The 12,468-nt window shown below is 43.5% G+C and overlaps 1 protein-coding gene across 1 annotated transcript; it reads left to right on the top strand.

Moving 5' to 3' along the window:
• The first annotated feature begins 8,874 nt into the window (after window positions 1–8,874).
• LOC103188509 lies at window positions 8,875–11,598 on the top strand. Its single transcript, XM_042346722.1, has 2 exons — window positions 8,875–10,885; window positions 11,350–11,598. The coding sequence occupies exon 1, from the start codon at window positions 8,875–8,877 to the stop codon at window positions 10,867–10,869; it is 1,995 nt and encodes a 664-aa protein (XP_042202656.1). The 3' UTR covers window positions 10,870–10,885; window positions 11,350–11,598.
• Window positions 11,599–12,468: the final 870 nt, after the last annotated feature.

The following is a 12,468-nucleotide window of genomic DNA, read 5'->3' as shown; positions in this document are numbered from 1 at the left end:
CACCCCATGAGATGTTCACGTGAACCCGGCATGATTTCGACCGGGTGATCCAATATCCGCACTATGATTGGATGAACATTGGTATAAGAGTTCCGATAACTTTGTGTACGGAGCCGTCCCGGGTCACGGAGACAAGGATACGGGAGATGGGACCATCCCGGGCTGCGGAGACAAGGATACGGGAGATGGGGCCGTCCCGGGTCGCGGAGACAAGGATACGGGAGATGGAGCCGTCCCGGGCTGCAGAGACAAGGGTACGGGAGATGGAAGACTGAGAGCTGGAAACACTAAGACTGAGGATAATAATAATAATAATAATCCTTGCATTTGATATAGCGCTTTTCACGTCGGGAGGACGTCCCAAAGCGCTTCACAGAACACACTGTAAAGTGAATTGACTGTATATTTGTGGCGAACGCGGCAGCCAATTGCGCACAGCAATGTCCCACAAACAGTCGTAGATTGAAAATGACCAATTTTTATTATTGTTTTTGGTTTTGGAGGGAATATTATTAGGCTCTGTGTGGAGTAAGGAAACTTGCCCAAGGTTTCGCCCTCTGCCTGGAATTGAACTCAGGTCTCTCGCTTGCAAAGCGAGTGCTCTAACCACTCAGCTACAGGACTCCAGGATACAGGATATCAGATGGAAGATTGAAAGCTGTCAGCAAGAAGACTGAAAGCATGAAGAATCAAACTCGTGTGCCTTTAAAGACAGTGTAGAACTCTTGAACGCGAGATATCTATAGTGGTGTTATTCTGTTATAAGATCTGTTGATTGTATTGGCCTTTGGTCTGACCCATCGGGATATTGGGGAATAACGAACGGATAATAATAAAACAGTCTGATATCTGCTTAGAGGAATTAGTGTTATTTCCTTACACATTTGGCTGATTTTATTTTCTAACAGTTTTGGCGTAGTCGGCAGATTCCCCAGTAAACAGACAAGGGAGGTACAATCAAGCCTTGACGAACGTTTAATGATGTTGCATGTTTGAATACATCAACGTCTGATTGTTTTTAAAGCTAAATATTTGACTATATTACCCAGGACGTTTGTGACTGTCTCCTCGGATGTTTGAATACATCAAGTAGAGGACAGTAGTTTTGAGTGAGCTGTGGGTGACACACTAAGGTGTAGTCGGGACCAAGCTTCGGTAACGGTCAGGCGTTTGAGTACGCTGGCGATCGCACCAGGCATTTAAGAGCGCTGATGTGCGTGTGAACGACATTCGAATATGTTGATATATTGTGTGTCGATGTGGAAATTGCGAAAGTGATGGAGTAACTTTCGGGCGTTCGAACAGTCAGTGGGAAATCCCCTATTACCTCCGGGTACGGAGAGCGACCGCGACCGACAATAATTCAATGTGTTGTATTTCAATTGTGACTGAGGTCACTGGAATTAACCTGTTGGTTACGACTGAGCTGTGAAATAAGTCAGTGCAAACTGAGGGAAGGAAATCCCCTATTACCTCCGGGTACAGAGAGGGACCGCGACCAACAGTAATTGAATGTTGATTTCAATTGTGACTGTGGTCACTGGAAATAACCTGTTGGTTACGACTGAGCTGTGAAACTCGAGAGGAAGCTCATTAAGAGGCGTTGCCTCCTGGGAGTACCATCCTCCCTCCCAGGTTGTGTGACCTTGTACTATTTTTCTGACTTTGTATTATCTGTCTTTTTGTACTATCAGGTTGTTCACGTGAACCAGGCATGATTTCGACCGGGTGATCTAATATCCGCACTATGATTGGATGAACATTAGTACAAGAGTTCCGATAACTTTGTGTACGGGGCCGTCCTGGGTCGCGGAGACAAGGATACGGGAGATGGGGCCATCCCAGGCTGCGGAGACAAAGATACGGGAGACGGGGCCGTCCCGGGCTGCAGAGACAAGGGTACGGGAGATGGAAGACTGAGAGCTGGAAACACTGAGACTGAGGATATCAGATGGAAGATTGAAAGCTGTCAGCAAGAAGACTGAAAGCATGAAGAATCAAACTCATGTGCTGGAAAGACACAGTGTTGAACTCTTGAACTCGAGATATCTATAGTGGTGTTATTCTGTTATAAGATCTGTTGATTGTATTGGCCTTTGGTCTGACCCATCGGGATATTGGGGAATATCGAATGAATAATAATAAAACAGTCTGATATCTGGTTAGAGGAATTAGCGTTATTTCCTTACAGATTTGGCTGATTTTATTTTCTAACACCTTCTACCAAAATGTATCACCTCACACTTTTCTACATTGAAATGCATTTGCCATTTAAATGCCCACTCAGCAACATTATCAATGTCTTGCTGTAATTTGTTGCAGTCCTTCTCTGTATTAACTACTCCCCCAAACACCTATCCTTGTGGAACACCACTGCTCACAGTCTGAGTAGCTTCCCTTCACCCCTACTCTCTGTTTTCTGGTTTGTACCAGCTTGCTATCTGTTCTGCTATTTTCCCCCTGACTCCACACGCTCTGAGCCTATTCATTAGTCTATTATGTTGTATCTTATCGAATGCCTTTTGGTAATCTAAATATTTTACAACATCATCATCCACAGACATGGGGTAAATTTCCACATGTATGCGGATGATACCCAACTCTACCTCTCTGTCTCCACCCTCAACTCCAGGGCCAACATCAAGTTCTGGATGAGGGCCAACTTTCTCCAAACTGAATGTCAGCAAGACCGAGGCCCTTATTTTGTTCTGCATTACAGTCTCTATAAATTTCTTCACTTCTGACATCAGGCTACCTAGTTCCTGGTTTTCTTCTACTGCCTTTTTTTGTACAGAAGATTAACGTTTGCAACCCTCCAATCCTCTGGCACCACCCCAGTGTCGAAGGAGGATTGAAAGATTTTGGCCAGAACCTCTGCTATTTCCACCGTTACTTCCCTCAGTAACCTAGGATGCATCCCGTCCGGACTGGATGACTTACCTACTTGAGCACCGTCAATCTTTTTAGTACCTCTTCTCCATTTTCTTTGTATCTTATCCAATTCCCTACTCTCGCCTCGAATACTGTGGCATTGGCTGCATCCTCTTCTTTTGTGAAGACAGATGCAAAGTACTCATTCAGAACGTCAGCCTCCACAAGAAGATTTTCTCTTCGCTCGCTAATTGTCCCCACCCTACCTTTGACTAACCTTTTATTCTTGATATGTTTATAAAATACCTTAGGATTCCCTTTTGTGTTACCTGCTTAACTTTTCTCAAATAATCTCTTTGACGCTCTTATTTGCTTTTTCAGCTCTCCTTGTACTTTTTATATTCTATTTGATTATCTTCTGTATTTTGTACCTGACATTTATCATAGCCTCCTTTCTCGGTTTTATTTTAATCCCAATTCCCTTTGACATCCAGGGAGGATTGGATGCCCTACAATTCTTCTTTGTGGGAATGTATTTGTTCTTTCCCCAATCTATCTCCTTCTTGAAGGTTTCCCATTGCTCATTAGCTATTTTACCTGCCAATCTTTCTTTCCAGTCCACCTTCACTAAGTCCCTATTTAACTCACTGAAATTAGACCTCTTCCAGCTCAGTGTTTTCATCTTTGATTGTTCCTTACCCCTTTCCATAAGTATGTAAACCTAATGATGTTGTGATCACAATAGTCCAGATGCTCTCCTACTGAAACCTGCTCCACTTGCTCCGCTTCATTCCCCAGAATTAGATCCAACATTGCTTCCTTCCTCGTTGGACTGCAAACATACTTATCTAGGAAGTTGTCTTTCACACATTTCTGGAATCCTTCAACTCCCTTTGCCTTTTACACTATTATTTTACCAGTTTATGTTAGGATAATTGAAGTTCCCCCATTATCGCTATTCTATTGGTTTTACATCTTTCTCAAATCTGCTAACCAAATAGTTTCAGTTCTTGTTCCTCTAGCACATTGTCTCTTTCCAGGGTAACCACTCGAGGCACAGCAATTTTTCAAAATCTGCTCAGCCAATCCACTGGAGGACTCGCAGTCACCTCCCACTGCTCAGCTCCATATAAACTGGCTTTACACCGTCACACAAACCAGAGCTTCCTCACTTCATACTCCACCAGCTGCCGATCTTCTCCCAGCTCCACACCCAACCTCCTGTGACAACAAACTGCTCGGAACACGCAGGTAAGTACATCTACAGAGTTCGGCATGCCGGACGCACAGTGAGGAGGTTGTGTTACTCTGTCTCTAACCCTGACTTGTAAGTGTGGATGTACAGTGTAGAGGATGCATTACTCTGTCTCTGAAGCCATGCTGAAGCTGACTTGGGGCAAATTGGCTGTCATGTTCACCCACAAAATACAAAGTCTTTACGATATATTTTGTGACATAATTCTGATGTGAAAGCTGCTACATCTTTTATATATCTATGGTATATCTATATTTTACATACACACAGATATACTAGAATCGATAGCGATTCCACTGCGAACTGCACTGACCCACTACACAACTCCCAACTATTTTTTTAACGTGTTTTACCAGTCCTGTAGCTCAGTGGTTAGAGCACTCACCTTGCAGGTGAGAGACCTGGGTTTGATTCCCACCAGGGCAAAACCTTGGGCAAGTTTCCTTACTCCACACGCCTGATAATAATCCCTCAAGAAAAAAATGAATAATTTGGTCACTTCAATCCACAATTGTTTGTGGACCACTGGTGTCCACAATTGACTGCCACATTTCGCCCACAAATATAGTTACTTCACTTTACAGTATATCCTGTGAAACACTTTGAGACGTCTGGAAGACATGATAAGGTGCTGTATCAAATGCAAAGATTATTATTATTGTTATTATTATTATATTGAGCACTCTGAGAAGCTGCCCTGTGTGGAGAGCAATATATAAATGCAAGTTGTTGTTATATTAAATGTAGTGATTATTATTATCTTACCTGTATGTAGCTGATCTGGGAGTTCTGGACACAGAGTGCACAACAACAACAAAAACAACAATTGCATATATATAGTGCCTTTCACATTGGGAGGATGTCCCAGTGTGCACCGAGTTGGGGGAGATACGGGAGGGTTGGGGAGGGAAAGATTTTGCAAAGCTGAGGCATATAACAACAACTTGCACTTATATAGTGCCCTCCATGCAAGGTAACGTGTTAGAGCGCTTAACAGTGGCAGAGCCTGACTCCAAGCTGGGGGGAGGTGGGAGGTCGAAAAGAAAAGGTTTTCAGGTGAGACTTGAAAAGGGGAAGGGGGCAACGCGGAGGGATTGAGGGAGAGTGTTCCACGGTTTGGGGGCATAGAGGCTGAGAGAGCGACCTCCAATGGTGAAGCGGAGTCCTGTAGCTCAGTGGTTAGAGCACTCGCTTTGCAAGTGAGAGACCTGAGTTCAATTCCAGGCAGAGGGCGAAACCTTGGGCAAGTTTCCTTACTCCACACAGAGCCTAATAATAATCCTCCAAAACAAAACAATAATAAATTAGTCATTTTCGATCTACGACTGTTTGTGGGACATTGCTGTGCACAATTGGCTGCCGCGTTCGCCCACAAATATACAGTCAATTCACTTTACAGTGTGTTCTGTGAAGCGCTTTGGGACGTCCTCTCGACGTGAAAAGCGCTATATCAAATGCAAGGATTATTATTATTATTAAGCAGAGGGTGTGAGAGACAAGCAGGATGCTGGTGCCAGTCGAGTGGAGGCACTAGGTGGTGGATTGGGGTGTGAGAAGGTTGGAGATGTAGGGAGGTGTTCAGATCTGGAATGCATTTTCTGAAAGGCTGGTGGAAGCCAATTCGGTAACAACTTTAAGAGAGAAGTAGATAATTATTTGGGAAGGGCAAGTTTCCAGGGCTATGGGGAGAGCAGGGGAGTGGAATTGAATTGGATAGCTCTTTTCAAGCAGCCGGATGGGCTGAATGGCCTCCTTCTGTGCTGTATTATTCTATGATTCTATGAAGACGTGGAGCTGGGAGTCAGATGTAGGGATAGGGTCATGAGAGCAGGTGGTGGGCTTCAGTTGTGAGATGACAGAGGACATAGAAGACAGAGAGACAGGGTTGAAGGTGTGGAAGGAGGGAGGCATGGAAGCTGGAATGGGCGGGGGTGGCAGTAGTAAGGGCAGAGGCAGCAGTGTGGATCCTCTTAAAACCCGGTGAAGTCCATCAACTCCTCCCATTTGGAGTTGGAGAAGAGGATATGAGAGACATGGGTCAGAGAGTGAAGGAACTGATTTGTGATGGAGATGATGAGCTGGAGTTACCTTCGGTCTCCATGTGGGAGAAGGACAAAATGACTGAGGCAAGGGTGGAGCAATGGTTTTGAACTGGGAGTGTGGAATGAAAGTGTTGAGGGAGCTTTGCTTTGTCCCTATTACTGACCCAGGAGTGCTGGATGGACAGTGTTGAGAGAGTGGTAATGTGTCTCTAACAGATTCTGTGACTAACCTGAGATAGATAGTGATGAGGGAGCTTTACTCTCTCGATCTCTCTCTAACCCATGCTGTTGCTGACCTGGGAGTGCTGGATGGACAGTGCAGAGAGAGTTTAACTCTGTTTGTGGTGAGAAAGGTGAAGTCTTTTCCAATCAATAAGTAGCAAGTCTAACAAGGATGTATTTGATATGTTTCTGGATCATGAAGAGGAACAAGTAGTTGACATTGAAGTGGATATTTATAGCACTGTTGGACAGGACATGCAGCGGAGGGTTATGAGAGGATATGAAGAATGAGCAGGGATGATCAGCATGAGACATTGATCAGGCCGCATCTGGAATATTGTGAGACTTTTGGCAAATTGTCTTCAAGTTGCAAAGGATGTTGTGTACATGTTACAATAAATCAAATAATAATCCTTGATTTGATATCCTGTCATTGAGACATCCCAAATAATAATAATAATAATCCTTGCATTTGATATAGCGCTTTTCACGTCGGGAGGACGTCCCAAAGCGCTTCACAGAACACACTGTAAAGTGAATTGACTGTATATTTGTGGGCGAACACGGCAGCCAATTGCGCACAGCAATGTCCCACAAACAGTCTTAGATTGAAAATGACCAATTTATTATTGTTTGGGTTTTGGAGGGATTATTATTAGGCTCTGTGTGGAGTAAGGAAACTTGCCCAACGTTTCGCCCTCTTCCTGGAATTGAACTCAGGTCTCTCGCTTGCAAAGCGAGTGCTCTAACCACTGAGCTACAGGACTCCTAAAAGTGCTTCAAAGTGCTTCACAGAAGGTATTGTAGAGTTAATTGCCTGTATTTTATGGGGAATTGACTATATTTTGAAATATGGCAGCCAATTGCGCACAGCAGTGCCCCACAAACAATCGTGGATCCCTTTGGAAGGATTATTGACCCTGGAAAGTGATCCACCAATCGACTAACACTGGATTTCTATTTACTGCTATGTAAACAGAGGCTTGTGGAGTAAGGAAACTTGCCTAAGCTTTTGTCCTGCTGGGAATCGAACGCGGATCCTCTTGCTTGTGAGGTGAGGCCACTAACCACTATACTACAGAACTCCACTCCAATTATGTTAGAGGTAGTTGTAGGTAGTTCACTGTACAAGAGATTCCTGACACCTTAGTTGGTTTGGGGAATTAAAAAAGAGTGTCACAGCTAATGGACAGGTGCAGTGAAGATTCACTCAGTTGATAGAGGAATGAGACATTAAGGATTTACAGATTATACAGCCTGGGAACAGACCATTCAACTCACCCAATTCATCTCAGTGTGTATACTCTACATAACTCTCCACCCAGTGCTTACTCCCTCCTATAACCCTTCTATTCCCATTCCCCTTTGGGGATGGATGAAGTGGAGGAACACTAGGTAAGAGTTCCAGAGAGTAGAGGCAGGAAGGCTGAAAGCTTATTGATTGATGGTGGATTGACACAGGATGGGGAATATGAAACAGGCATGTGCTTATTGAATGGATTGGAGAGGGAAGATGTTGATAGTGTTGAAGGAGGTCAAGAAAATAAACAAATAAAGAAGAAAACAAGCAACCAAACAACAACAACAAGATTACATTTGTACAGCACCACAAACAAATAGGCCACTCAATGCTTGACTGTTTGCGGATGCTGCATTTCGCCTACAAAATAGTCAATTCACTTTACAGTATATTCTGTGAAGCACTTTGAGACATCTCAATGATTTGAGAGTCACAACCAACAAAGTTGTGTACAGTGACATAGAGTGTGCTATGGGGTAACTGTTGGTTACCTGCTCCGACATGCTACCCTGCATGAAAGGTGCATTATACAAATGCTGATTATTATTGTAATTGTTGCTGTTGGAGTTTAATCAGCTGAATCAGCTTACCAGTGCAAACACTGAAAGACCAACTGAGAGAGATGTTGATTATTTTGAAATGTTTTTGCTGTTTGGTTCTTTATTCCCTGCAGTTATTACAATGATTGAGGTCACTGATGGATTCTGCTGAACGCTGGGTTTCAGTCGTTGCAGTGACATGTTCCCACCAGGAAAGGGCAGTGACATATAAAAGCTGAGCTCTTCTTTCTGATAGTTGGTTATTTATAATAATAATCCTATTATTCCGTACTACATCCAGAATGTGGAATGTCTCATACTTCCTGTCAAGTGAAGTGTCTGTATGTTTTGTAAGCAACCATGACAGCCATGCACAGCGGGGTCCTGTATACACAACAACTAGCATTTATATAGTGCACTTCTTGTGGGGTGGAGTCTTGGAGAACACACAACAGTGTGGTCTAGGCTCTATCCCCAGGGCACCTCTATAAATACAACTTGCTGTTGAAATTTTTATAAAAAACGTTGGTTTGCAGAGACCAAGTGGACATCATGACTACTGAAACTGACACTGTGGCCGTGATCAACAAGACCATGAGCAACATCTCCACGGCTGAGGATGTCAGAAAAGACACTGCATTAATGATGAAGCCCTACAGCAACTGGGAAGAGTTCCTGATGCCAGCACCCATATCTGTGGCTATTTTAGGTGAATTGATATTCATTTCAGCAAAGGATGACTTTCCCATCGATCAGAACATGCCCAAAGATGGCTACAAGTACATTAGATACCCCCAGTCATTCCGTGCTTGTCTGGTTCAAGTCAGCAACCAAGGGTGGGAGGCGTTCAACGAAGCCCACAAGAACATGGATAGGATACGGCTTCACTCTTTGACCCTTCCAAGCCATGTAAGGAGCTCGGTCAAGATCCTAATGCAAGGAAATAAAGATATGATTCATGCACTCCTCCCTAAAGTACTGAGCAATGTTAGCTCTTCGGCAGAGTCCTGCCTGAGTCTGGCAACATCTGTGGAGACCAAGTTTACTGCGGTGATAGCTCTGATCAGTGAGCTGTTGGAGGCCTGCACTAACTCGAAAGGTGCCTATGCGCAGAGCCTGGAAAAGGTCAAATTGAAAGTGGAAGAATATAAACTCAAAGAAGTGTCTGCAAAAGAAATGAAAGAAATGGCACAGAATCAGGAGAAGTTAATGAAGAAGCAGATGGAACAATGCCAAGAGGATTACAAATCAGCACTTAATTCCATGCCCAGTGGCTGGGAAGTTATAGGAATGACTGTTGTTGAAGGAATGTCGAATTTTTTCAACACCATCAACTCTGTAATACCAGCCGTTGTCGAAAGCTTCAAACGAGCCTCTCGTAATGGAACCCACACTTCCACACTGCCCTCTCCCAATGACATACTAAAGTCAGGCAGCATCTTGAGCAAAGGCAACCAGGTCTTGAATTGGATTATCTTGCTTGAAAGTTTAGTGACCGAGGATCAGAAAATCAACATGAAACTTGTGATTGATCAGAAAACCAGGAACTTGAATACAGACTGGCCGAAGGATCAGTTAGTCAAACTGAGAAGTGAATTTGAACAGGAGGAAGAGAGTCGGCCTAAACAGAAGGCCATGAAGCTGATCAACCAGGCCATTTCGGTTTATAGCGAGTTTGATAACCTGAAGAAAAACCCAGAGGATGAGAAAATGATGAGCAAGATCATCTCGCAGATATATCCAGTCTGTGACAAAGCGCGCAAGTTCAGCTCCTACTGCACCGCAGCGAGTAACTCTTCTGGGATAAATGTCAAACCACCACAGATGGCAAAGGCGGTCAGTGAGGAGAGCACTGGCCGGGAAAGTGCTAGTACTGCAGTTGTAAAAAATGCCAGGTTCAAAGTTCAACAGACGACATCGATGTTAAAGAAATCACAGGAAATGTATGACAAGAGCTTCGAAAACCTGAAGAGAAGCAACAAGGAACTGACAGAAATCTTGGCTGGGATGAGGAGCTGTGAACTGAAGGAAATAGACTTTGATAAAACCATTGAGATCCTCATGGAAGGACTTGAGGCCTTGGGGAAAGTTAAAGAGCAGTGGGCCAAGATGATTAGTTTCTTCCAGATGTTATGCAATCTGATTAAAATTTGTCTTGAGTCTGTCGATAATTTTGTCTGCTACACTGAAGAGGCTTCGAAGCATCCTACATATTCTATGGCGTCTTTCATGAAAGACATGATCTATACACAAGCTTTTCAGGCTACTAATATCATCAACATGGTCCATATGATTTCCAACTCCTATGTAGAAATATCTACAGAATTCCTGATGGATGAAGTGAGCAGCTTGGGAAAACTCATCGCTTTAGATCCAACGAGAAAAGGAAACCATTTTTGGTTGGAACGTGACAAGTTACATAGTTCCTGTGACAAGGCTTCGAAAGGGATTCAGGAGCTGATACTTAAGAACAAGGAGGAGTACAGCAGGAACCTGGAGAGCAGAGTCAAGACAATCAATGAAAACCTGGAGGCCGTGCTCCCTCCTGTGTCTGCAGAAGAGAAAAAGATGATTGAATACACAGTGAATCAGGGAATTGAAGCAGCGACCAAAGACACGTCGGATGACATTGATATCTAGAAATAATGGATTACAGGTAATAATAATCCTCATATTGATACAATTCCTTTCACATCAGGAAGACGACTCAAAGTGCTTCACAGGAATCACTGTAAAGTATAGTACGCATTCTGGGATGCTATCCCGTATTTAAATGCAAGGTGTTGTAATGAACACGGCAGCCAATTTACACAGAACAATATCTCACAAACGGCCATGAAGTTTTTTCTGGGGATTTTCAGCCCCAGTGCTGCAATGACACATCAACAAACAACAATAAACAATCCTTGCATTTGATATAGCACTTTTCACGTCTTCTAGACGTCTCAAAGCGCTTCACATCAGCCTAAACTGTAACGTTCAAACCCTCTATGTGGGGCTTCAACCACAACCTACTGACGCAGAGGCCTGGGCGCTACCAACTGTGCCAGGCCCACCCCAGTTACCGTAGATGTTTCACACCAAAATGTTCATCTCTTCTCTTTGTTTTCATCCTTTCAGCTCTTTCAACTTTCAGCCAATGCTGCCGTGACTGAACCATTTAGAAAGAGGCTTCACCGGACAATTCACACACTGAAAACTTCAGCCTTCCCACCGGACAAACAGAGAGGACGACTCACTCCATTATTAAATTCTTACACGTGCTCAGTGATTTGAGTCAGATAACTCCTCATTCCAGTTAATTAGTTTAAATCCCTCTTTGTAGTCATCTTTCCCATAATAACATTTGGTACAGTGCTATTCACATTAGGACATCCCAAAGCGCTTCACAGGATTCATTGTAAAGTCTAGTGATTATTTTTTGTAATAAACCAATTTGTGCATAGCATCAAACCACCATGAAGTGAATGACTTTTATTTGGAGAATTCAGGTGAAATTTCAGTCTCTGTGTTGTTGAGTGTGTATGCGGGTGGGTGTATCTCTCGCTCTGTATTTGTGTGTGTCTCCCTGTATCAGTGTGGATGATTGCCTGTGTGTGTGTGTGTATGATTATGAGTGTGTGTATGATTGTGTGTGTGAGTGTGTATGGTTGTGTGTGTATGATTGTGTGTGTGAGTGTGTATGGTTGTGTGTGTGTGCATGATTGTGTGTGTGAGTGTGTCTGGTTGTGTGTGTGTGTATGATTATGTGTGTGAATGTGTATGATTGTGTGTGTATGATTGTGTGTGTGTGTATGATTGGGTGTGTGTGTGTGTATGATTGTGTGTGTGAATGTGTATGATTGTGTGTGTGTGTATATGATTGTGTGTGTGTATGATTATGTGTGTGAATGTGTATGATTGTGTGTGTGTGTGATTGTGTGTGTGTGTATGATTGGGTGTGTGAGTGTGTATGATTGTCTGTGTGCGTGAGAGTGTACGATTACCTCTGTGTGTGTGTGTGAGTGTGTGTGAGTGCATGACTGGTGCGAGCCAATTAGGAGCGCATCGGTCTTGCTGACATTCAGCTGTAGAAAGTTGTCTCTCATCCAGTACTTGATGTCTTTTCACCAATCTGCATTTTTGGCAAAATGTTCCCTGCAATTTTCCGTACGGTTTGCAAACCTCCCCACAATTTTGGGCAAATCTTTCCGCATTTTTGTAATGGCCCAAACCATAGGCAACCAGTGGCTTCTGTAC

The sequence above is a fragment of the Callorhinchus milii genome, unplaced genomic scaffold, assembly GCF_018977255.1.
Source record: "Callorhinchus milii isolate IMCB2004 unplaced genomic scaffold, IMCB_Cmil_1.0 Scaffold1474, whole genome shotgun sequence".
Taxonomy (NCBI): domain Eukaryota; kingdom Metazoa; phylum Chordata; class Chondrichthyes; order Chimaeriformes; family Callorhinchidae; genus Callorhinchus; species Callorhinchus milii.
Note: the sequence above shows the minus strand (reverse complement) of the source record. Positions and strands in the feature narration are given on the sequence as shown.